The sequence below is a fragment of the Oncorhynchus mykiss genome, chromosome 15 (genome assembly GCF_057628025.1).
Source record: "Oncorhynchus mykiss isolate SJ-2025 chromosome 15, ASM5762802v1, whole genome shotgun sequence".
Classification (NCBI taxonomy): Eukaryota; Metazoa; Chordata; class Actinopteri; order Salmoniformes; family Salmonidae; genus Oncorhynchus; species Oncorhynchus mykiss.
In genome coordinates this window covers 76,667,367-76,694,866 of record NC_143036.1, presented here as the reverse complement: position 1 = coordinate 76,694,866, position 27,500 = coordinate 76,667,367, and the positions used below count along the sequence as shown (strand labels likewise).

At 44.4% G+C, this 27,500-nt stretch overlaps 1 protein-coding gene across 7 annotated transcripts in view; it reads right to left on the bottom strand.

Moving 5' to 3' along the window:
- Positions 1 to 27,500, bottom strand: part of cacna1c (calcium voltage-gated channel subunit alpha1 C) — a 537,514-nt gene that overhangs the window by 54,240 nt on the left and 455,774 nt on the right. For 5 of the 7 annotated variants that reach the window (XM_090201229.1, XM_090201230.1, XM_090201236.1 and 2 more), the window contains exons 12-22: positions 25,374 to 25,534; positions 21,552 to 21,777; positions 11,981 to 12,182; positions 9,087 to 9,207; positions 8,581 to 8,695; positions 8,255 to 8,381; positions 7,032 to 7,125; positions 4,212 to 4,338; positions 3,317 to 3,446; positions 2,363 to 2,422; positions 2,034 to 2,140 (exon numbers count right to left, since the gene is read on the bottom strand). In XM_090201229.1, the coding sequence (XP_090057355.1) occupies positions 2,034 to 2,140; positions 2,363 to 2,422; positions 3,317 to 3,446; positions 4,212 to 4,338; positions 7,032 to 7,125; positions 8,255 to 8,381; positions 8,581 to 8,695; positions 9,087 to 9,207; positions 11,981 to 12,182; positions 21,552 to 21,777; positions 25,374 to 25,534 (1,470 nt within the window). Of the gene's footprint in view, positions 1 to 2,033; positions 2,141 to 2,362; positions 2,423 to 3,316; positions 3,447 to 4,211; positions 4,339 to 7,031; positions 7,126 to 8,254; positions 8,382 to 8,580; positions 8,696 to 9,086; positions 9,208 to 11,980; positions 12,183 to 21,476; positions 21,507 to 21,551; positions 21,778 to 25,373; positions 25,535 to 27,500 lie in introns of those variants that run through there. The other 2 variants (XM_090201231.1, XM_090201233.1) reach the window with 2 other exon arrangements.

Below are 27,500 nucleotides of genomic sequence, written 5' to 3'. Positions count from 1 at the left end.
AACAGAGAGAGAGGTCAACTACTAAATCATACATCAACTACAAACAGAGAGGTCAACTACAGACAGAGAGGTCAACTAGTAAACCATATATCAACTACAGACAGAGAGGTCAACTAGTAAACCATACATCAACTACAGACAGAGAGGTCAACTAGTAAACCATACATTCACTACAGACAGAGAGGTCAACTACTAAACCATACATTCACTACAGACAGAGAGGTCAACTACAAACAGAGAGAGAGGTCAACTACTAAACCATATATCAACTACAAACAGAGAGGTCAACTACTAAACCATACATTCACTACAGACAGAGAGGTCAACTACAAACAGAGAGGTCAACTACGAAACCATACATCCACTACAGACAAAGAGGTCAACTACAAACAGAGAGGTCAACTACGAAACCATACATCCACTACAGACAAAGAGGTCAACTACAAACAGAGAGGTCAACTACTAAACCATACATTCACTACAGACAAAGAGGTCAACTACAAACAGAGAGGTCAACTACTAAACCATACATCAACTACAGCCAGAGAGGTCAACTACAAACAGAGAGGTCAACTACTAAACCATATATCAACTACAGACAGAGAGGTCAACTACTAAACCATATATCAACTACAGACAGAGAGGTCAACTACAAACAGAGAGGTCAACTACTAAACCATACATTCACTACAGACAAAGAGGTCAACTAGTAAACCATACATCAACTACAGACAGAGAGGTCAACTACAAACAGAGAGGTCAACTACTAAACCATACATCAACTACAAACAGAGAGGTCAACTACAAACAGAGAGGTCAACTACAGACAGAGAGGTCAACTACTAAACCATATATCAACTACAGACAGAGAGGTCAACTACAAACAGAGAGGTCAACTACTAAACCATATATCAACTACAGACAGAGAGGTCAACTACAAACAGAGAGGTCAACTACTAAACCATATATCAACTACAGACAGAGAGGTCAACTACAAACAGAGAGGTCAACTACAAACAGAGAGGTCAACTACAGACAGAGGTCAACTACTAAACCAAACATCCACTACAGACAGAGAGGTCAACTACAAACAGAGAGGTCAACTACAGACAGAGGTCAACTACTAAACCATATATTAACTACAGACAGAGAGGTTAACTACAGACAGAGAGGTCAACTACTAAACCATATATTAACTACAGACAGAGAGGTTAACTACAGACAGAGAGGTTAACTACAGACAGAGAGGTTAACTACAGACAGAGCGGTTAACTACAGACAGAGAGGTTAACTACAGACAGAGCGGTTAACTACAGACAGAGAGGTTAACTACAGACAGAGAGGTTAACTACAGACAGAGAGGTTAACTACAGACAGAGAGGTTAACTACAGACAGAGCGGTTAACTACAGACAGAGAGGTTAACTACAGACAGAGAGGTTAACTACAGACAGAGCGGTTAACTACAGACAGAGAGGTTAACTACAGACAGAGCGGTTAACTACAGACAGAGATGTTAACTACAGACAGAGCGGTTAACTACAGACAGAGAGGTTAACTACAGACAGAGAGGTTAACTACAGACAGAGAGGTTAACTACAGACAGAGAGGTTAACTACAGACAGAGCGGTTAACTACAGACAGAGAGGTTAACTACAGACAGAGAGGTTAACTACAGACAGAGAGGTTAACTACAGACAGAGAGGTTAACTACAGACAGAGAGGTTAACTACAGACAGAGAGGTTAACTACAGACAGAGAGGTTAACTACAGACAGAGAGGTTAACTACAGACAGAGAGGTTAACTACAGACAGAGAGGTTAACTACAGACAGAGAGGTTAACTACAGACAGAGAGGTCAACTCCAGACAGAAACAATATGTCTGTGTTCAATAGAACATGTTCTTGACATTTTTGTTGGAGTTTTGTAACCATCCCAGTAAAAAGAGCAACGCTAAATGAAAGTCGATGAGAACTCCTAGGTGTGTTTGAACCCCTGAAACTGTGGTGACGGTACAGTGAAGACCAACTCACTGTATTCCAGAGGAGATGAGCGACACGCTGACCACCACCAGATCCAGAATGTTGAAGTAGTTCCGACAGAACGAACCCTTATGGATGAACGCCCCGTACGCTGTCATCTACGAGGTCACGAACCAGGAAGAGAAAAGCCCCCACAGGAAGCGTGAGACAAAAGATTGTGATGGATGACGACGAAGTGAAGGTCTGCTCACTGCTTTGTTGTTCGACGTGTCATGTTTTTCCAAAACGCTTAAAACACTTCCAACACTTCACCAGCCCTTCCAGAGCACAGTGTCCATTATGTGGCGTAGAGATGACTTAGACAAGGAATGGAAGGTTACCTTCAGAATGATCTCTATGGTGAAGAGCCCAGTGAAGACGTGGTCTGCATAGCCTAATATCTGAGAAACAGTGATCACAATGCAGGTCAACACAATACATCACACGGTCGTGCATCTCACAGAGGCTTCCATAAGCATCACAATATAGGTCACAAATGGCACACTATTCCCTACACAGTGCACTACTTTTTGACCAGGGAGTGGTTGAAAATAGTGCACTACATAGGGAATAGGGTGGCATTTGGGATGAATACCTGTAGTATAACATAGAAGCTATAATAATATAGAGAGAATGTAATTAAGTGGGAAAAGTAGTCACAATGCAATGGTTCAGTGCCAGACATTCAGATTAATTAATCCACTTCAAGTTATCGAGCGGAGGGAAAAGATGGCTGAAGTCTATTGAACCAGAGATCTAATGGTGTAGTCACACACACACACACACAGACACACACACAGACACACACACAGACACACACACACACACACACACACACACACACACACACACACACACACACACACACACCTCTAAATGCTGTTTGTGTGAGTAAATGTTTGTGTTTGTGTGTGAGAGAGGGAGAGACAGAAAGAGAGAGAGAGTATGGAAGTTAGTGAGGATGTTTTTGCATGCATGTACAGTGTCTGTGTGTGTGTGTGTGTGTGTGTGTGTGTGTGCGTGTGTGTGTGTGTGTGCCTGTGTGTGTACATGTGTCCGTGCCTCTGTGTGTGTGTGCCTGTGCGTGTGTGTGTGCCTGTGTGTGTGTGTGCCTGTGTGTGTGTGTGTGTGCCTGTGTCCGTGCCTCTGTGTGTGTGTGTGTGTGTGTGCCTGTGGCCGTGCCTCTGTGTGTGTGTGTGTGTGTGTGTGCCTGTGTCCGTGCCTCTGTGTGTGCCTGTGTCCGTGCCTCTGTGTGTGTGTGCCTGTGCGTGTGTGTGTAAGACATAAACACACACCTGGTTCCTGAAGGAGTCGTTCCGGACAGGGTCCTCTGCTGCCAGAGAGATACTGCTCAGTAGAATGAAGAACAGGATGAGGTTGGTGAAGATGTTGTGGTTCACCATCTTATGGCACAGAACCCTGAACCTGGGGAGAGGGAGGGAGGGAGGGAGGGAGGGAGGGAGGGAGGGAGGGAGGGAGGGAGGGAGGGAGGGAGTAAGGGAGGGAGGGAGGGAGGGGAGGTAGGTAGGGACAGAGGGAGGGAGGGACAGACAAAAAATAGTGACCCTATAGATAGAGCCCTAACCCTATAGATAGAGCCCTAACCCTATAGATAGAGCCCTAACCCTATAGATAGAGCCCTAACCCTATAGATAGAGCCCTAATCCTATAGATAGAGCCCTAACCCTATAGATAGAGCCCATCCCTATAGATAGAGCCCTAACCCTATAGATAGAGCCCTAACCCCTGACAGACATCAGACATCAGACAGACATCAGACATCAGACAGACATCAGACAGACATCAGACATCTGACAGACATCAGACAGACATCAGACATCAGACAGACATCAGACAGACATCAGACATCAGACAGACATCAGACATCAGACAGACAACAGACATCAGACATCAGACAGACATCAGACATCAGACAGACATCAGACATCAGACAGACAACAGACATCAGACAGACATCAGACAGACATCAGACATCAGACAGACATCAGACATCAGATATCAGACAGACATCAGACATCAGACAGACATCAGACAGACATCAGACAGACATCCGACATCAGACAGACATCAGACAGACAAACATCAGACAGATGGGGTGTGTGTTTAGGGACCCCTCTCATAGACTCCACCTGCTTCTCTCAGTATATTTGTGGGTGAGCTGTCTCTTACTTGTTGGTGTTGCTGAAGATGAAGAAAGCCCGGGCCTCAGGCATGGGAATAGCCTTCTCCTTCAGCTGAATATCAGACAGGGGCCGAGGCCGGGGGCCCACCGGCATCTCAGGGTCCTCATCCTCTCCTACAAGGGCCACGCAGGAGAGAAAGAGGGAGGACAGGGGAAGAGGAGGGAGAGAAAGTGTTAGAGATGAGGGACTTGGTCAGTTAAGTTGAGAAATAGTTGAATGAGCTGTGTATAAATTCACCTGGAATAGTTATTTCAGTGTGTTAGTGTAGTTACCCCATACTATAACAATTACCCACAATTCATCAGTAAAAAAGTTAAAAGACATGAATTATTACTTTTTAATTTATCTACAAACCTGGACACCTGGATTGGTAAGGCAACAGTACATACAAAACATCAACACACCCCCTCACACAGCATTGTAACATCAACACACCCCCTCACACAACATTCTAACATCAACACACCCCCTCACACAACATTCTACAATCAATACACCCACACACAACATTCTAACATCAACACACCCCCTCACACAACATTCTAACATCAACACCCCCTCGTAAAAAATTCTAACATCAATACACCCCCCTCACACAACATTCTAACATCAACACACCCACTCACACAAAATTCTAGAATCAATACACCCACACACAACATTATAACATCAATAGACCCCCTCACACAACATTCTAACATCAACACACCCCCTCACACAACATTCTAACATCAATAGACCCCCTCACACAACATTCTAAAATCAATATACCCTCTCACACAACATCCTAACATCAAAACACCCCCTCACAAAACATTCTAACATCAACACACCCCCTCACACAACATTCTAGAATCAATACACCCACACACAACATTCTAATATCAATACACCCCCTCACAAAACATTCTAACATCAACACACCCCCTCACACAGCATTGTAACATCAACACACCCCCTCACACAACATTCTAACATCAACACACCTCCTCACACAACATTCTACAATCAATACACCCACACACAACATTCTAACATCAACACACCCCCTCACACAACATTCTAACATCAACACCCCATACACCCCCTCACAAAACATTCTAACATCAATACACCCCCTCACACAACATTCTAACATCAACACCCCCTCGTAAAAAATTCTAACATCAATACACCCCCCTCACACAACATTCTAACATCAACACACCCACTCACACAACATTCTAGAATCAATACACCCACACACAACATTATAACATCAATAGACCCCCTCACACAACATTCTAACATCAACACACCCCCTCACACAACATTCTAACATCAATAGACCCCCTCACACAACATTCTAACATCAATATACCCTCTCACACAACATCCTAACATCAAAACACCCCCTCACAAAACATTCTAACATCAACACACCCCCTCACACAACATTCTAGAATCAATACACCCACACACAACATTCTAATATCAATACACCCCCTCACAAAACATTCTAACATCAACACACCCCCTCACACAGCATTGTAACATCAACACACCCCCTCACACAACATTCTAACATCAACACACCCCCTCACACAACATTCTACAATCAATACACCCACACACAACATTCTAACATCAACACACCCCCTCACACAACATTCTAACATCAACACCCCATACACCCCCTCACAAAACATTCTAACATCAATACACCCCCTCACACAACATTCTAACATCAACACCCCCTCGTAAAAAAATCTAACATCAATACACCCCCCTCACACAACATTCTAACATCAACACACCCACTCACACAACATTCTAGAATCAATACACCCACACACAACATTATAACATCAATAGACCCCCTCACACAACATTCTAACATCAACACACCCCCTCACACAACATTCTAACATCAATAGACCCCCTCACACAACATTCTAACATCAATATACCCTCTCACACAACATCCTAACATCAAAACACCCCCTCACAAAACATTCTAACATCAACACACAACATTCTAGAATCAATACACCCACACACAACATTCTAATATCAATACACCCCCTCACAAAACATTCTAACATCAACACACCCCCTCACACAACATTCTAGAATCAATACACCCACACACAACATTCTAATATCAATACACCCCCTCACAAAACATTCTAACATCAACACACCCCCTCACACAACATTCTAACATCAACACACCCCCTCACACAACATTCTAACATCAAAACACCCCCTCACAAAACATTCTAACATCAACACACCCCCTCACACAACATTCTAGAATCAATACACCCACACACAACATTCTAATATCAATACACCCCCTCACAAAACATTCTAACATCAACACACCCCCTCACACAACATTCTAACATCAACACACCCCCTCACACAACATTCTAGAATCAATACACCCACACACAACATTCTAACATCAACACACCCCCTCACACAACATTCTAACATCAACACACCCCCTCACACAACATTCTAGAATCAATACACCCCCTCACACAACATTCTAACATCAACACACCCCCTCACACAACATTCTAGAATCAATACACACCCTCACACAACATTCTAGAATCAATACACCCCCTCACACAACATTCTAACATCAACAGGGGCAAAGCACAACAGACAAAAGAGAGAGCGAGAACCAGAACAAACGTAATGTTGTGAATGTCCTGATTTGAGTGTGGAAGTCTCTTAATGGTTTGGTGTGATGTGGTTCTCTGCTCCTGCTTGTTGTCCGGTGTGGTTCAGCCCTTAGAAAGGTCCGGCTTACTTTTTATCACCGGTACAGTGGTACCTGGAAAATCATTAGCTGGATACGGGTTCTTCTCTTCATTCACATCTACTTGGTACTCATCAATGTTGATCTGTCAAAACACAGTAACACAGCGCCACATCAGACTCAATACGGACAGAACTAGAGATCCTACTTTTAAAAGGAAACACCATGCCACCTGTTGAGAGTAGACATGTTTTCACAGGTGAAGAATTAGACTGATACTAACTAAACCAAACATATTTTATGCTGTTGAATCTGTACTGTGATGTATTGACTTGACTAGATAATATTAGATTACAACTTGGAGGACTGGTGTCTCCAGTCAGGAGGACAGGTATATCTAACGAGGACAGGTGTATCTAACGAGGACAGGTGCATCTAACGAGAACAGGTGTATCTAACGAGGACAGGTATATCTAACGAGGACAGGTATATCTAACGAGGACAGGTATATCTAACGAGGACAGGTGTATCTAACGAGGACAGGTGTGTCTAATGAGGACAGGTGTATCTAACAAGGACAGGTGTGACTAACGAGGACAGGTATATCTAACGAGGACAGGTGTATCTAACGAGGACAGGTGTATCTAACGAGGACAGGTGTATCTAACGAGGACAGGTGTATCTAACGAGGACAGGTGTGTCTAATGAGGATAGGTATATCTAACGAGGACAGGTGTGTCTAATGAGGATAGGTATATCTAACGAGGACAGGTGTGTCTAACGAGGGCAGGTGCATCTAACGAGAACAGGTGTGTCTAATGAAGATAGGTATATCTAACGAGGACAGCTGTATCTAACGAGGACAGATCAATCTAACGAGAACAGGTGTGTCTAACGAGGACAGGTATGTCTAATGAGGACAGGTGCATTTAACGAGAACAGGTGTGTCTAACGAGGACAGGTGTGTCTAATGCGGACAGGTGTGTCTAACGAGGACAGGTGTGTCTAACGAGGACAGGTGTATCTAACGAGGACAGGTGTGTCGAATGAGGACAGGTGTGTCGAATGAGGACAGGTGTATCTAACGAGGATAGGTGCATCTAATGAGGACAGGTGCATCTAACGAGGACAGCTAAGTCTAATGAGGACAGGTGTGTCTAACGTGTATCTAACGAGGACAGGTGTATCTAACGAGGACAGGTGTGTCTAATGAGGACAGGTGTGTCTAACGAGGACAGGTGTGTCTGACGAGGACAGGTGTGTCTGAGACATACCTTGGTGGCATTGGTTGTCTCTCCGTCTGAGGTGATGGACTTCAGCTCAATCTTCTCCTCCTTCTTCTCTTCTACCTCGATCATCGGGGGCTTTTCGTTGACATGGCGCTTCTCTGGACTGGCCGTTCTGTGTCAGAATGGAGCCAAACCACTCAGGCATACACACTTGAATGGATGTGGATGCACGTACACACACACACACATACACACACACACACACACACACACACACACACACACACACACACACACACACGCACACACGCACACACACACACACACACACGCACACACACACACACACACACACACACCATGCAAATTACCTGGCCAGCTTCTTCCTCTCCTTCTCCTCCTCCTCCTCCTTCTGTGCTGACGTCAGACTCTCAGCATCAGCCAGGTTGTCCACGGCGATGGCCAAGAAGACATTCAGGAGGATATCTGGTCAGGGAGGTGGAGTCAAGGAAGTGGAGTACGGCTTCAGAGAGCAAACAACGAAGTGTCAATTGTCAGCTGACCTCTCACATTGTAGAACAACACACCTGGGTGACATGACTGAGTGATGAGTTGAGTGGACAACAAACAATCAGCCCTGATACTTGAGTAGCCTGGAATCCAAACTGAATATCACTCTGTTTCACCCGATATGGTTTGGATTCCAGGCTACTCCTAGTCATCGAGGAAACATCTGAGATACCTTACCGGTGGTATGACAATGAACTGGGTAGACAGGCGAGCAATCATCCTGCTAATGGTTCTGGATTAAAAGCATCATGTCCTTTGTCAGGGTGAAAGGCCCTACACACATCTGACCTGTTCTTTACAAGGATACAGTTTCCACAGATGAACAGGATGATGAAGTAGATACAGACTAGCATCCCTGGGAAGGACGCCCCTCCGTAGGCCATGATGCCGTCATACATCACCGAGTTCCAGTCCTCACCTGTCAGGATCTGAGAACACAGGAACAACAGATGAAGGAGCAAAACTACAACATCAACAACTATTCACCATAGACAACAACTATTCACCATAGACAACAACTCTTCACCATAGACAACAACTCTTCACCATAGACAACAACTCTTCACTATAGACAACAACTATTCACCATAGACAATAACTATTCACCATAGACAACAACTCTTCACCATAGACAATAACTATTCACTATAGACAACAACTATTCACCATAGACAATAACTATTCACCATAGACAACAACTCTTCACCATAGACAATAACTATTCACCATAGACAACAAGAAAGTTACAGATACTCAAATGACTGGACCTTGAGAACAGAGTAGACTAGACTACAGTATAATAGAGTACAATACAGTAGAGTACAGTAGAATATAGTACAGTAGAGTACAGTAGAATATAGTACAGTAGAGTACAGTAGAGTACAGTAGAATATAGTACAGTATAGTACATTAGAGTACAGTATAATATAGTACAGTAGAGTACAGTAGAATATAGTACAGTAGAGTACAGTAGAATATAGTACAGTAGACTACAGTAGAATATAGTAGAGTGCAGTAGAATATAGTACAGTAGACTACAGTATAATATAGTACAGTAGACTACAGTAGAATATAGTACAGTAGACTACAGTAGAATATAGAACAGTAGACTACAGTAGAATATAGTACAGTAGACTACAGTAGAATATAGTACAGTAGACTACAGTAGAATATAGAACAGTAGACTACAGTAGAATATAGTACAGTAGACTACAGTAGAATATAGTACAGTAGACTACAGTAGAATATAGTAGAGTACAGTAGAATATAGTACAGTAGACTACAGTATAATATAGTACAGTAGACTACAGTAGAATATAGTACAGTAGACTACAGTAGAATATAGAACAGTAGACTACAGTAGAATATAGTACAGTAGACTACAGTAGAATATAGTACAGTAGACTACAGTAGAATATAGTAGAGTACAGTAGAATATAGTACAGTAGAGTACAGTAGAGTACAGTAGAATATAGTACAGTAGACTACAGTAGAATATAGTACAGTAGAGTACAGTAGAGTACAGTAGAATATAGTACAGTAGACTACAGTAGAATATAGTAGAGTGCAGTAGAATATAGTACAGTAGACTACAGTATAATATAGTACAGTAGACTACAGTAGAATATAGAACAGTAGACTACAGTAGAATATAGTAGAGTACAGTAGAATATAGTACAGTAGACTACAGTAGAATATAGTACAGTAGACTACAGTAGAATATAGTAGAGTACAGTAGAATATAGTACAGTAGACTACAGTAGAATATAGTAGAGTACAGTAGAATATAGTACAGTAGACTACAGTAGAATATAGAACAATATAGTACAGTAGACTACAGTAGAATATAGTAGACTACAGTAGAATATAGTACAGTAGACTACAGTAGAATATAGTACAGTAGACTACAGTAGAATATAGTAGAGTACAGTAGAATATGGTACAGTAGAGTACAGTAGAATATAGTACAGTAGACTACAGTAGAATATAGTAGAGTACAGTAGAATATAGTACAGTAGACTACAGTATAATATAGTACAGTAGACTACAGTAGAATATAGTACAGTAGACTACAGTAGAATATAGAACAGTAGACTACAGTAGAATATAGTACAGTAGACTACAGTAGAATATAGTACAGTAGACTACAGTAGAATATAGTAGAGTACAGTAGAATATAGTACAGTAGAGTACAGTAGAGTACAGTAGAATATAGTACAGTAGACTACAGTAGAATATAGTACAGTAGAGTACAGTAGAGTACAGTAGAATATAGTACAGTAGACTACAGTAGAATATAGTAGAGTGCAGTAGAATATAGTACAGTAGACTACAGTATAATATAGTACAGTAGACTACAGTAGAATATAGAACAGTAGACTACAGTAGAATATAGTAGAGTACAGTAGAATATAGTACAGTAGACTACAGTAGAATATAGTACAGTAGACTACAGTAGAATATAGTAGAGTACAGTAGAATATAGTACAGTAGACTACAGTAGAATATAGTAGAGTACAGTAGAATATAGTACAGTAGACTACAGTAGAATATAGAACAGTATAGTACAGTAGACTACAGTAGAATATAGTAGACTACAGTAGAATATAGTACAGTAGACTACAGTAGAATATAGTACAGTAGACTACAGTAGAATATAGTACAGTAGACTACAGTAGAATATAGTAGAGTACAGTAGAATATGGTACAGTAGAGTACAGTAGAATATAGTACAGTAGACTACAGTAGAATATAGTAGAGTACAGTAGAATATAGTAGAGTACAGTAGAATATGGTACAGTAGAGTACAGTAGAATATAGTACAGTAGACTACAGTAGAATATAGTAGAGTACAGTAGAATATAGTAGAGTACAGTAGAATATGGTACAGTAGAGTACAGTAGAATATAGTACAGTAGACTACAGTAGAATATAGTAGACTACAGTAGAATATAGTACAGTAGAGTACAGTAGAATATAGTACAGTAGAGTACAGTAGAATATAGTACAGTAGACTACAGTAGAATAGAGTACAGTAGACTACAGTAGAATATAGTACAGTAGACTACAGTAGAATATAGTACAGTAGACTATAATAGAGTACAGTAGACTAGACTAGACAGTAATCATTCTCCCTTCTCTTCTTACCTGAAAGTATAATAGACTAGTATAGACTGTAATCATTCTCCCTTCTCTCTCTACCTGAAAGACGGTGAGCAGCGACTGGGGGAAGTTGTCGAAGGTTGACCGGCGCGTCTCGTCGAAGTTGAACTTGCCTCCGAAGAGCTGCATGCCGAGCAGGCTGAAGATGATGATGAAGAGGAAGAGTAGCAGTAACAGGGAGGCGATGGAGCGAACAGAGTTAAGCAGCGATGCCACCAGGTTACTCAGAGAGTTCCAATACCTGAGAAAAAGAGAGAATGGAGGGAGAGAGAGAGAGAGAGAGAGGGGAAGAGAGAGGGAGGTAGAGAGAGAGAGAGAGAGAAAGAGAGAATGGAGGGAGAGAGAGGAAGGGAGAGAGAGAGGGGAAGTGAGAGAGAGAGAGAGGAGAGGAGAGAGAGACAGACAGATGAGTGAGAGAGAGAGAGAGAGAGAGGAGAGAGAGAGAGAGGAGAGAGGAAGGGAGAGAGAGAGAGGAGAGAGAGAAAGGAGAGAGAGGAAGGGAGAGAGAGAGATAGGGAGAGAGAGAGACGAGAGAGAGGAAGGGAGAGAGAGAGAGGAGAGAGAGGGAGAGAGAGAGAGAGAGAGAGGAGAGGGAGAGGGAGGGAGAGAGATAGAGAGAGAGAGGGAGGGAGAGAGGGAGAGAGAGGGAGAGAGAGAAAGAGAGAGGGAGGGAGAGAGAGGGGGAGAAAGAGAGGGAGATAGAGAGAGAGGGAGAGGGAGATAGAGAGAGAGGGAGATAGAAACAGAGTTGGAGTCAGCATCCAAACTACAATACCCAAGACACCACAGGGCAATGACCACACTGGCACTCAACCTACAGAGCTGTCACAGTTACTACCATTGACTACAGTTCCCAGGAGGCAGCAGGTGAGAGAAAGGGCTATAGCACTGGATTGTGGTCCTGTCTGTAGACCGTTTTGTCCTGTGCCATGTTATTAAAGGGCCAGTGCTATTATTTCCCCTGTGACAAAATAGTCCGCGGTAGCTTCACTCGTACCTGGCGAGAAGTGTCTAGTGACAGAGCACTTCCTGTGAGACCTGAGGCAGCACTGAACCAAGGCATCAGCTAACTTCCATTCCGCTTCAATGAGTGAACATGACCACGTAAAAACATGTGTACTAGTGTTGGTGTAGTACTGGTGTAGTACTGGTGTAGTACTGGTGTAGTACTGGTGTAGTACTGTATTAGACTGAGTGCTGGTGTAGTACTGGTCTAGTACTGGTGTAGTACTGGTGTAGTACTGGTCTAGTACTGGTGTAGTACTGTATTAGACTGAGTGTTGGTGTAGTACTGGTCTAGTACTGGTGTAGTACTGGTGTAGTACCGGTGTAGTACTGGTGTAGTACTGTATTAGACTGAGTGTTGGTGTAGTACTGGTCTAGTACTGGTGTAGTACTGGTGTAGTACTGGTCTAGTACTGGTGTAGTACTGTATTAGACTGAGTGTTGGTGTAGTACTGGTGTAGTACTGGTGTAGTACTGGTGTAGTACTGTATTAGACTGAGTGTTGGTGTAGTGTTGGTCTAGTACTGGTGTAGTACTGGTGTAGTACTGGTGTAGTACTGGTCTAGTACTGGTACAGTACTGTATTAGACTGAGTGTTGGTGTAGTGTTGGTCTAGTACTGGTGTAGTACTGGTGTAGTACTGGTGTAGTACTGGTCTAGTACTGGTACAGTACTGTATTAGACTGAGTGTTGGTGTAGTACTGGTACAGTACTGTATTAGACTGAGTGTTGGTGTAGTACTGGTACAGTACTGTATTAGACTGAGTGTTGGTGTAGTGTTGGTGTAGTACTGGTGTAGTACTGTATTAGACTGAGTGTTGGTGTAGTGTTGGTCTAGTACTGGTGTAGTACTGTATTAGACTGAGTGTTGGTGTAGTGTTGGTGTAGTACTGGTGTAGTACTGTATTAGACTGAGTGTTGGTGTAGTGTTGGTGTAGTACTGGTGTAGTACTGTATTAGACTGAGTGTTGGTGTAGTACTGGTGTAGTACTGTATTATACTGAGTGTTGGTGTAGTACTGTATTAGACTGAGTGTTGGTGTAGTACTGGTCTAGTACTGTATTAGACTGAGTGTTGGTGTAGTACTGTATTAGACTGAGTGTTGGTGTAGTACTGTATTCGACTGAGAGGAGAGACCTAGACAGTGACTAGAGAGGAGAGACCAGACGGTGACTAGAGAGGAGAGACCAGACAGTGACTAGAGAGGAGAGACCAGACAGTGACTAGAGAGAAGAGACCAGACAGTGACTAGAGAGGAGAGACCAGACAGTGACTAGAGAGGAGAGACCAGACAGTGACTAGAGAGGAGAGACCAGACAGTGATGAGAAGAGACCAGACAGTAACTAGAGAGGAGAGACCAGACAGTGATGAGAGAGGAGACACCAGAGAGTGACTAAAGAGGAGAGACCAGACAGTGATGAGAAAGAAGAGACCAGACAGTGACTAGAGAGGAGAGACCAGACAGTGACTAGAGAGGAGAGACCAGACAGTGATGAGAGAGGAGACACCAGAGAGTGACTAAAGAGGAGAGACCAGACAGTGATGAGAAGAGACCATTGATTTGATAAAATAGCATGTCATATATCACTTAGTCCATAGTAAAGACACAACACAGGGTGGGGCTGAGCCTGAGATTTCACTTTGTGAAAATATGTGTTGGTCTGATGTGATGAATAAGGAGCATCCAGACGCTGCACTTGGTGAAATTGCTTCTTTCCGATTATTGATAAGCATGTCCCTGTTAAATTGACAGTTAGAACTCCATGGATTGATGAGGAATTGAAAAACTGTATGGATGAAATGAGATAATATGTCTGTCTGCACATCTGACTGGCTGACTTACTGCAAATTGAGAAATGATGTGACTAAACTCAACAAAAAGAAGAAGCCAAGATCAATGCCAAGATCAATGATCTAAAGAATGATGGGGGGAAAAAAGTTTTATGGGCAGAAAGACAAACTCAACTCCATCTTTCATCGAATCAGATGGCTTATTAATCACAAAACCATTTGATGTTGCCAATTATTTGAATGATTAGTTCATTGGCAAAGTGGGCAAACTTAAGCAGAAAATGTCAACAACGAACAGTGAGCCATCATACTCAATCCATTAAAAACAAACAAATTATGAAAGAAAAACATTTGTAAGTTTGAATTTTGTAAAGTTAGTGTGCGACAGCTGGAAAGATTATTGTTATCAATCAATAATGACAAACCTCCTGATATTGACAACTTAGATGGAAGGATACTGAGGGGAGACAACCACATATCACAGGCATATAAAGTACATTTTTTCTCAATAACGTAGCTATCAGTAGAGTTGGGGGGGGGGGGGGGGTCAAGTGCAAGTGCTGGTTAAGTTTTTTTGAGGTGAGGAGGAGGATCATTTAAGATACTGTATGAAGAGGTAAGGTTTCAGATGATTTCAGAAGATGGGCAGGGACTCTGCTGTTCTAGCTTCAGGGGGAAGCTGGTTCCACCATTGGGGTGCCAGGACAGAGAAGAGCTTGGACTGGGCTAAGAGGGAGCTGCCCTCCCGTAGGGGTGGGAGGACCAAGAGACCTGAGGTGGCAGAACGGAGTGCTCGGGTTGGAGTGTAGGGCTTGATCAGAGCCTGAAGGTAGGGAGGGGCAGTTCCTCTTGCTGTTCCGTAGGTAAACAGGTTGAAGTTTGAAAACCAGGAGGGCTGCAGCGTTCTGGATAAGTTGCAGGGGTTTGATGGCACAAGCAGGGAGCCCAGCCAACAGAGAGTTGCAGTAGTCCAGACAGGAGATGACAAGTGCCTGGATTAGGACCTGCGCCGCTTCCTGTGTGAGATAGAGTCGTACTCTACTGATGTTGTAAAGAATGAACCTGCAGGAACAGGTCACTGCTTTGATGTTTACTGATAACAACAGGGTGTTGTCCAGGGTCACGCCAAGGTTCTTTGCACTCTGGGAGGGTAACACTGTGGAGTTGTCAACCGTGATGGAGAGGTCTTTGAGCGGGCAGGTCGTCCACGGGAGGAAGAGCAGCAGAGGTTGAGCTTTAGGTGGTGGGCTGACATCCCAGTTGAGGAATCAGCCAGGCAACCAGAGATGTGTGTTGCCACCTGGGTGTCAGAAGGCAGGAAGGAGAACAGTTGTTGAATGTCATCTGCATAGCAATGATAGGGGAGATCATGTGAGGATAGGACGGAGCCGAGGGACTTGGTGTAGAGAGAGAAGAGGGTCTAGAACTGAGCCCTGGGGGACACCAGTAGTGAGAGTACGTGGTGCAGACACAGATCCTCTCCACATCGCCTGGTAGGAGCGGCCTGCCAGACAGGACGCAGAGTGTACAGAGCCTGAGACAACCAGCCCTGAGAGGGTGGAGAGGAGGATCTGATGGTTCTCAATGTCGAAAACAGAGGATAGATCTAGAAGGATGAGAACCATCCTTAGAAGAGAGAGAGTCAACTTTGGCAGAGCAGAGAGCCTCCGTGACACAGAGGAGAACAGTCTCGGTTGAGGGACCTGTCTTGAAGCCTGACTGGTTAGGGTCAAGAAGATAGTTCTGAGAAAGATAACGAGGACATTGATCAAAGACAGAACGCTGAAGTAGTTTGGAAAGAAAAGAAAGAAGGGATACAGATCTATAGTTTTTGACGTCAGATGAGTCAAGTTTCTTGAGGAGGGAAGCAACTCGGGCCATTTTGAAGTCAGAGGAGACGTAGCCAGTTGTCAGGGATGAGTTGACGAGGGAAGTGAGGAATGGGAGAAAGTCTCCAGAGATGGTCTGGAGAACGGAGAAGGGGATGGGATCGAGCGGCCAGGTTGTCGGAGCGGCCAGACAACAGGAAGTAATCTGGATAGAGAGGGGAGAAAGAGGTCAAGGCGTAGGGTAGTTCTGTGTGAGTGAGACCAGTGTACTCAATAGGCTGAGTGAATGAGTAGCAGATGTCGTCAACCTTTTTCCGCAGAGAGGGAGGAGGGAGAGGGTGGAGGATTAAGGAGGGAGGACAAGGTGGAAAAGAGTTTCCTAGGGTCAGAGGCAGACACATGACATTCAGAGTGGTAGAAAGTGGCTTAAGCAGCAGATACAGAGGAAGAGAAGGTAGAGAGGAGGGAGGGAAAGGATGATAGGTCCTCCAGAAGTTTAGTTTTCCTCCATTTTCTCTCAGCTTCCCGCAGCCCTGCTCTGTAAACTCGCAATGAGTCACTGAGCCACGAAGCAGGAGGGGAGGGCCGAGCCGGCCGGGAGGTAAGGGGACAGTGTGAGTCATAGGATGCAGAAAGGGAGGAGAGTAGGATTGAAGAGGCAGAATCAGGAGACAATGAGGGAGAAGCATTTAGCAGAAGGGAGAGATGATAGGATAGAAGAGGAGATAGTAGTGGGAGAGAGAGAGAAGATTGCGACGACGCATGGCCATCTGGGTAGGAGCTGAGGGGCTTGGGTTGGAGGAAAGGGAGACAGAAAAGGAAACAAAGTAGTGATCAGAGACCTGGAGGGGGGGGGGTGCAGTGAGATTAGTAGGAGAACAGAGACCTGGAGGGGGGTTACAGTGAGATTAGTAGGAGAACAGAGACCTGGAGGGAGGTTACAGTGAGATTCGTAGGAGAATAGAGACCTGGAGGGGGGTTACAGTGAGATTAGTAGGAGAACAGAGACCTGGAGGGAGGTTACAGTGAGATTCGTAGGAGAATAGAGACCTGGAGGGGGGTTACAGTGAGATTAGTAGGAGAACAGAGACCTGGAGGGGGGTCACAGTGAGATTAGTAGGAGAACAGAGACCTGGAGGGAGGTTACAGTGAGATTCGTAGGAGAATAGAGACCTGGAGGGGGGTTACAGTGAGATTAGTAGGAGAACAGCCTCCAGTAAAGAGGTCAACAACTATCTGCAAATGATGAGCAGTTCACACAACATGTAGGCTACTGGGAAGACAGGCAGAACTGAAAGTAGATGGACCAAGCTAGCAGGAAGACAGGCAGAACTGAAAGTAGATGGACCAAGCTAGCAGGAAGACAGGCAGATCTGAAAGTAGATGGACCAAGCTAGCAGGAAGACAGGCAGAACTGAAAGTAGATGGACCAAGCTAGCAGGAAGACAGTACTAGACCACAACATTATACAACATTATATTAATCACTCCTGGAGATATCCAGAGTCCTCTAGCTATAGAACAAATCAACCGCAGCTAATGAAGTCACTGAAACCCTGAACAAGGAGTTTCAGTCAGTTTTGGAATGGGTGGCCAGTAATAAACTGGTCCTGAACATCTCTAAAACTAAGAACATTGTATTTGGTACAAATCATTCCTTCAGTTCTAGACCTCAGCTGAATCTGGTAATGAATGGTGTGGCTGTTGAACAAGTTGAGGAGACTAAATTACTTGGCGCTACCTTAGATTGTAAACTGTCATGGTCAAAACATATAGATTCAATGGTTGTAAAGATGGGAAGAGATCTGTCTGTAATAAATGTATGTTCTGCTGTTTTGACACCACACTCCACAGAGCAAGTCCTGCAGGCTCTAGTTTTGTCTGATTATTGTCTGAATTATTGTCCAGTCATGTGGTCCAGTGCTGCTAGGAAAGACCTAGTTAATGTGCATCTGGTCCAGAACAGATGTCTTGCTTTTCATTGTAATCAGAGGGCTGATATAAATACTATGAGGTCAGTCTCTCTTGTCTAACAGTTGAGGAGAGACTGACTGCATCACTTCTTCTTTTTAGAAGAAACAGTCATGTGTTGACAATTCCAAATAGTTTGCAAGGTCACCTTACACACAGCTCTGACACACACACTTACCCCACCAGACAAGCCACCAGGGGTCTTTTCATCGTCTCCAAATCCAGAACAAAATTCAAGAAAGTATACAGTTACAGGATGAAGAGATGTTATTGCGTGGAACTTCCTTCCATCTCATATTGCTCAAATGAGCAGCAAACCTGGTTTAAAAAAAACAGGTAAATCAACACCTCACGGCACAACGCCTCTCCCCTAATAGACCTAGATAGTTTGATCTAGATAGTTTGACCTAGATAGTTTGATCTAGATAGTTTGACCTAGATAGTTTGACCTAGATAGTTAGACCTAGATAGTTTGACCTAGATAGTTTGACCTAGATAGTTTGACCTAGATAGTTTGATCTAGATAGTGTGTGTGTATTGATATGTAGGTTACGTGGGCCTTTTGTAAATTCATGTAGTTCTGTCCTTGAGCTGTTCTTGTCTATTAATGTTCTGTATGATTTCATGTTTTGTGTGGAGCCCAGGAAGAGAAGCTGCTGCTTTCACAACAGTTAACGGGATCCTAATAAAATACCAATACCTCCTCTCCTCTCCTCTTCCCCCTCCTCTCCTCCCCCCCCCCCTCTCCTCTCCCCCCTCCTCTCCTCTTCCCCCCCCTCCTCTCCCCCCCTCCCCTCCTCTCCCCCCTCCTATCTTCCTCCCCCTCCCCTCCTCTCCTCTCCCCCCTCCTCTCCTCTCCTCTCCCCCCTCCTATCTTCCCCCCCTCCTCTCCTCTCCCCCCTCCCCTCCTCTCCCCCCTCCTATCTTCCTCCCCCTCCCCTCCTCTCCTCTCCCCTCCTCTCCTCTCCTCTCCCCCCTCCTATCTTCCTCCCCCCCTCCTCTCCTCTCCTCTCCCCCCTCCTATCTTCCTCCCCCCTCCTCTCCTCTCCCCCCTCCTCTCCCCTCTTTCTACCACTTTCTCCTCTCTACTCCACTGTTGACTCAACTCTCTGTCCTCTACCTTCTCTCACTCCATCACTCCTTCTCTCCCTCTCTCTCACCCAATCTCTCCTCCTCTTGTGTCCTCTGAATAGGGGTCAGAGGTCAGGGGTAAAGGTAAACATGGAGGATGAGTTAAACTCAACTCTGAGATTAGTAGTGGTGGCCAGGAGGAAGGGAGGGAGGCACCTGTTGTACATGTGGCTTTAAAGTGAAGAAGAAAGAGGACCTTTGACCTCGGGTCTAAAGTAGAAAACTAAATAGGAAATATGGTACCGTTTGGGACACAGCAACGGAGAGAGTAATAGTGTGATGGAGTCCGCCAGCAGCACCAATGAACTGTATAGCCTCAGTAGAACTAGCTGAAAGCTACATTACTATATTATTGGAATATAGTGAACCCTACCAGCAGCACCAATGAACTGTATAGCCTCAGTAGAACAGGCTGAAAGCTACATTACTATATTATTGGAATATAGTGAACCCTACCAGCAGCACCAATGAACTGTATAGCCTCAGTAGAACTAGCTGAAAGCTACATTACTATATTATTGGAATTTAGTGAACCCCGCCAGCACACTTCATTACCCACAATTCAAAACGCATTAACTGTGAAATTAAATGGATCCGCTCAACTAGAAATGGCTTCCCTCCCCTCCCGGATACGGTGTTGTAACATGGACAGTGTGACAGAGAGAGGACAAGTACCCTTGGATGGTGACTGATGGAAACTCTACGTGTTAGTAATGATTAACATGTCGACTGTTGCTAGATGGAAGGTCCTTTTACGCTGCCCTGGTCACAAAGCCACAGCAGATCAACAGTAGTCAACTATGTAGGGAATAGGGCTCTGGTTAACAGAAGTCCACTATGTAGGGAATAAGGCTCTGGTTAACAGTAGTCCACTATATAGGGAATAGGGCTCTGGTCAACAATTGTCCACTATGTAGGGAATAGGGCTCTGGTTAACAGTAGTCCACTATGTAGGGAATAGGGCTCAGGTTAACAGTGGTGCACTATATAGGGAATAGGGCTCTGGTCAACAGTAGTCCAGTATGTAGGGAATAGGGCTCTGGTCAACAGTAGTCCAGTATGTAGGGAATAGGGCTCTGGTTAACAGTAGTCCACTATGTAGGGAATAGGGCTCAGGTTAACATAAGTGCACTATATAGGGAATAGGGCTCTGGTTAACAGTAGTTAACAGTAGTGCACTATATAGGGAATAGGGCGCTGTATAATAGTAGTCTACTATATGGGGAATAGGGCTCTGGTTAACAGTAGTCCACTATATAGGGAATAGGGCTCTGGTTAACAGTAGTTAACAGTAGTGTACTATATAGGGAATAGGGCTCTGGTTAACAGTAGTCCACTATGTAGGGAATAGGGCTCTGGTTAACAGTAGTCCACTATGTAGGGAATAGGGCTCTGGTTAACAGTAGTCCACTATGTAGGGAATAGGGCTCTGGTTAACAGTAGTCCACTATGTAGGGAATAGGGCTCTGGTTAACAGTAGTCCACTATGTAGGGAATAGGGCTCTGGTTAACAGTAGTCCACTATGTAGGGAATAGGGCTCTGGTTAACAGTAGTCCACTATATAGGGAATAGGGCTCTGGTTAACAGTAGTCCACTATATAGGGAATAGGGCTCTGGTCAACAGTAGTCCACTATGTAGGGAATAGGGCTCTGGTTAAAAGTAGTCCACTATATAGGGAATAGGGTGTCATTGGGGACTCATCCATACAGATAGGAACTGTCCTCCAGCTTTCTTTACCCCACAGAATGGGACACAGTCTTTTATTTAGTTTTTATGTAGTAGTGACTGTGTTATGTGGTACTATACCTTGTGATTTTGAAGATGCGTAGAAGGCGTACGCAGAACAGAGATGCCTAGTGACTGTGTTATGTGGTACTATACCTTGTGATTTTGAAGATACGTAGAAGGCGTACGCAGCGCAGCACAGAGATGCCTAGCGGGGACATGATCTTGGTCTCCACCAGAATGGTCTCCAGGATGCCTCCACACACCACGAAGCTGTCAAAGCGGTTGAACAGAGACACGAAGTAGGCCTGTAGACCCAGGCTGTACATCTTTAACAGCATCTCCCCTGTAAACAATGCCAGCAGGACCTTGTTGGCTATGTCTGGGGAGAGAGAGAGAGAGAGAGAGAGAGTGGGAGAGAGAGAGAGAGAGAGAGAGAGAGAGAGAGGGAGAGAGAGAGAGAAAACAAGGGGGAGAGAGAGAGAGAGAGAGAGAGAGAGAGAGAGAGAGAGAGAGAGAGAGCGAGAGAGAAAAAGGGGGGAGAGAAAGAGAGAGAGAGAAAGGGGAGAGAGAGAGAGAGGGAGAGAGAGAGAGAGAGAGAGAGAGAGAGAGAGAGAGAGAGAGAGAGAGAGAGAGAGAGAGGAGAGAGAGGGAGAGAGAGAGAGACAGAGAGAGAGAGAGAGAGAGAGAGAGAGAGAGAGAGAGAGAGAGAGACAGAGAGAGAGAGAGAGAGAGAGAGAGAGACAGAGAGAGAGAGAGAGAGAGAGAGAGAGGGAGAGAGAGAGAGAGAGGAGGGTGGTGAGGTTATATAACTTCAAGTAACTGTCCAGTATTTACAGATTTATATGAAATATGACCTAGAATTGAGTGAAATAAGGTCATTAAGTTCGTTATGAAGCAGCTTTTCTAACCTGGACGACGCTGGGCTAAACCCTCCCTTAACCCGGACGACGCTGTGCTAAACCCTCCCTAACCCGGACGACGCTGGGCCAAACCCTCCTCTAACCCGGACGACGCTGGGCTAAACCCTCCCTAACGACGCGGGCTAAACCCTCCCCTAACCCGGACGACGCTGGGCTAAACCCTCCCCTAACGACGCTGGGCCAAACCCTCCCCTAACTCGGATGACGCTGGGCTAAACCCTCCCCTAACCCGGACGACGCTGGGCTAAACCCTCCCCTAACCCGGACGACGCTGGGCTAAACCCTCACCTAACGACGCTGGGCTAAACCCTCCCCTAACCCGGACGACGCTGGGCTAAACCCTCCCCTAACCCGGACGACGCTGGGCCAAACCCTCCCCTAACTCGGATGACGCTGGGCTAAACCTCCCCTAACCCGGACGACGCTGGGCTAAACCCTCCCCTAACCCGGACGACGCTGGGCCAAACCTCCCCTAACCCGGACGACGCTGGGCTAAACCCTCCCCTAACCCGGACGACGCTGGGCTAAACCCTCCCCTAACCTGGATGACGCTGGGCTAAACCCTCCCCTAACCCGGACGACGCTGGGCCAATGGGACTCCCGGCCATGGCCGGTTATGGCACAGCCCGGGAATTAACCCGGGTCTGTAGTAACGCCTCTAGCAATGCGATACAGTGCTTTAGACCGATGCGCCACTCAGGAGGCCCAGAATATTAACTTTTAAAAGTGAAATTTTCACTATAAATTACTTTAGGATTAGTGAGGTGTAGAAACCATCAGTTTATTGGATAAAGGAGAGAGGTGAATAGAAGGAGGGAATAAAGGAGAAAGACTAAACAACAGAGATGATTTAATAAAGATATGTTGGCTACTCTGAGGAGAGAGGAAGAGAAAGACTAAATAACAGAGATTATTTACTAAAGATATGTTGCCTACTCTGAGGAGAGAGGAGGAGAAAGACTAAATAACAGAGAATATTTACTAAAGATATGTTGGCTACTCTGAGGAGAGAGGAGGAGAAAGACTAAATAACAGAGAATATTTAATAAAGATATGTTGGCTACTCTGAGGAGAGAGGAAGAGAAAGACTAAATAACAGAGATTATTTACTAAAGATATGTTGGCTACTCTGAGGAGAGAGGAGGAGAAAGACTAAATAACAGAGAATATTTACTAAAGATATGTTGGCTACTCTGAGGAGAGAGGAGGAGAAAGACTAAATAACAGAGAATATTTAATAAAGATATGTTGGCTACTCTGAGGAGAGAGGAAGAGAAAGACTAAATAACAGAGATTATTTACTAAAGATATGTTGGCTACTCTGAGGAGAGAGGAGAGAAAGACTAAATAACAGAGAATATTTACAAAAGATATGTTGGCTACTCTGAGGAGAGAGGAGGAGAAAGACTAAATAACAGAGATTATTTACTAAAGATATGTTGGCTACTCTGAGGAGAGAGGAGAGAAAGACTAAATAACAGAGATTATTTACTAAAGATATTTTGGCTACTCTGAGGAGAGAGGAGGAGAAAGACTAAATAACAGAGATTATTTACTAAAGATATGTTGGCTACTCTGAGGAGAGAGGAGGAGAAAGACTAAATAACAGAGATTATTTAATAAAGATATTTTGCTACTCTGAGGAGAGAGGAAGAGAAAGACTAAATAACAGAGATTATTTAATAAAGATATTTTGGCTACTCTGAGGAGAGAGGAAGAGAAAGACTAAATAACAGAGATGATTTAATAAAGATATGTTGGCTACTCTGAGGAGAGAGGAGGAGAAAGACTAAATAACAGAGATTCTTTAATAAAGATATTTTGGCTACTCTGAGGAGAGAGGAAGAGAAAGACTAAATAACAGAGATTATTTAATAAAGATATTTTGGCTACTCTGAGGAGAGAGGAAGAGAAAGACTAAATCACAGAGATTAATTAATAAGATATTTTGGCTACTCTGAGGAGAGAGGAAGAGAAAGACTAAATAACTCCTCCACTCGTGTTGTGAATAAGAATATTTTATTTACATGATGTGACAGATGCTATTCTGTGTTGTTGTCTCTGTACCTTGGGGAACCAGGATGTACCAATGGTAGCAAACTCTTTGTGTCTCAGTCAGAAATAAACTTCTGTTATTGACTTGTTTTAAGATAAGTGGTTGTATTATAGTACTATATGTACCATCTAATGTACAATACACTGTGGTGCTGAGATAATGAAATAAAATGTACTGGAACTTGAGCTGCTGTTGATGTGTCAGTACCTTGGGCCTCTGTGAGCCAGTCAGCCTGTTTATGGTGCTCTGAAGCTGGTATTGATGTGTCAGTACCTTGGTCCTCTGTGAGCCAGTCAGCCTGTTTATGGTGCTCTGAAGCTGGTATTGATGTGTCGGTACCTTGGGCCTCTGTGAGCCAGTCAGCCTGTTTATGGTGCTCTGAAGGTGGTATTGATGTGTCAGTACCTTGGTCCTCTGTGAGCCAGTCCAGCCTGTTTATGGTGCTCTGAAGCTGGTATTGATGTGTCGGTACCTTGGGCCTCTGTGAGCCAGTCAGCCTGTTTATGGTGCTCTGAAGGTGGTATTGATGTGTCAGTACCTTGGCCTCTGTGAGCCAGTAAGCCTGTTTATGGTGCTCTGAAGCTGGTATTGATGTGTCAGTACCTTGGGCCTCTGTGAGCCAGTCAGCCTGTTTATGGTGCTCTGAAGCTGGTATTGATGTGTCGGTACCTTGGTCCTCTGTGAGCCAGTCAGCCTGTTTATGGTGCTCTGAAGCTGGTATTGATGTGTCAGTACCTTGGGCCTCTGTGAGCCAGTCAGCCTGTTTATGGTGCTCTGAAGCTGGTATTGATGTGTCAGTACCTTGGGCCTCTGTGAGCCAGTCAGCCTGTTTATGGTGCTCTGAAGGTGGTATTGATGTGTCAGTACCTTGGGCCTCTGTGAGCCAGTCAGCCTGTTTATGGTGCTCTGAAGCTGGTATTGATGTGTCAGTACCTTGGGCCTCTGTGAGCCAGTCAGCCTGTTTAGGATGTTCTGAAGGTGGTATTGATGTGTCAGTACCTTGGGCCTCTGTGAGCCAGTCAGCCTGTTTATGGTGCTCTGAAGCGATGGTTAGAGTGTTGAGGAAGACCAGGAAGATCACCAGCCAATAGAACACGCTGGATTTGACCCCCGCTCGACACTTACGACGACACAGACGGTTCCACCGCCGCGAGTACCGACTGTAGAGAGAGAGAGAGAGAGAGAGAGAGAGAGAGGGGAGAAAGACAGACAGTGGGAAAGAGAGAGGGGGGAGAAAGAGGAAGAGAGGAGGAGCAGGAGAGGAAGAGGAGAGGAAGAAGAGATGAAGAGGAGAGGAAGAAGAGCAATAATTTATCCGTTTCAGTAACTGAACCAATGATCATGACATGCAGCAGTGCAGCAGGCTGGAGAACGTTGGACTGTGTCCTGAAACAGAGCAGGGAGTCAGTCTCTCAGGGGAGGGATGAGGAGGAGAGTGGAGAGGAGATGTGGAGGGGACATTAGGTAGCGGTTCAACTAGGACCAACAGGTGGTTCAGAGCCCACTGTCTCCTGACATGATTCATAAGAGTCTGTAGAGCACTAATGTTACACCAGAGACAGATAACATAACAGCAATGGACAGAATAACACTGTCTACATCCCACATGGGACCCTATTCCCTATGTAGGGCACTACTTTTGACCAGGGCCCATAAAAGTAGTGCACTATGTAGGGAATAGGGTGCCATTTGGGACACACCCACTGAAAACAATAACAGGCTATCTGAGTAGTGTCTGGCAAGGGACCAATAGGGACCTCACCTGGAAGATAAATGAATTGTCATTAATTCTATCACGCATTCTATTGGCTCCGGAACTTCAGCGTTTCTTTATTCTGGATCCTTCCCTGATTGTGATTGTCATGGAAACTACAGGTACATGATTCTGTTTCGGCATGTCATGGCACACATTGATAGAGGAACAAGGAACAAGGTGCACATCACATGGGACACAAAAAATGTGTTAAACAAATCTAAATATATTTTAGATTCTTCAAAGTAGCCACCCTTTGCCTTGATGGCAGCTTTGCACATTCTTGGCATTCTCTCAACCAGCTTCACCTGAATGCTTTTCCAACAGTCTTGAAGGAGTTCACACATATGCTGAGCACTTGTTGGCTGCTTTTCCTTCACTCTGAGGTCTAACTCATCCCAAACCATCTCAATTGGGTTGAGGTCAGGTGACTGTGGAGGCCAGGTCATCTGATGCAGCACTCCATCTTGGTCAAATAGCCCTTACACAGCCTGGAGTTGTGTTGAGTCATTGTCCTGTTGAAAATCAAATTATAGTCCCACTAAGCGCAAACCAGATAGGATGGTGTATCACTGCAGAATGTTGTGGTAGCCATGCTGGTTAAGTGTCTTGAATTATAAATACATCATTGACAGTGTCACCAGCAATGCACCCCCACACCATCACACCTCCTCCATGCTTCATGGTGGGAACCACACATGCAGAGATCATCCGTCTCACAAAGACACGGTGGTTGGAACCAAAAATCTCAAAATTGGACTCATCAGACCAAAAGACAGATTTCCACCAGTCTAATGTCCATTGCTCGTGTTTCTTGTCCCAAGCAAGTCTCTTCTTCTTATTGGTGTCCTTTAGTAGTGGTTTCTTTGCAGCAATTCGACCACGAAGGCCTGATTCACGCAGTCTCCTCTGAACAGTTGATGTTGAGATGTGTCTGTTACTTGAACTATGTGAAGCATTTATTTGGGCTACAATTTCTGATGCTGGATACTGGATCTTCCTTTCCTGTGGCGGTCCTTATTAGAGCCAGTTTTATCATAGCGCTTAATGGTTTTCGCGACTGCACTTGATGAAACTTTCAAAGTTCTTGAAATATTCCGTATTGACTGACCTTCATGTCTTAAAGTAATGATGGACTGTCGTTTCTCTTTGCTTATTTGAGCTGTTCTTGCCATAATATGGATTTGGTCTGTTACCAAATAGGGCTATCTTCTGTATACCACCCCTACCTTGTCACAACACAACTGATTGGCACATTAAGAAGGAAAGAAATTCCACAAATTAACTTTGAACAAGGCACACCTGTTAAATGAAATGCATTCCAGGTGACTACCTCATGAAGCTGGTTGAGAGAATGACAAGAGTGTGCAAAG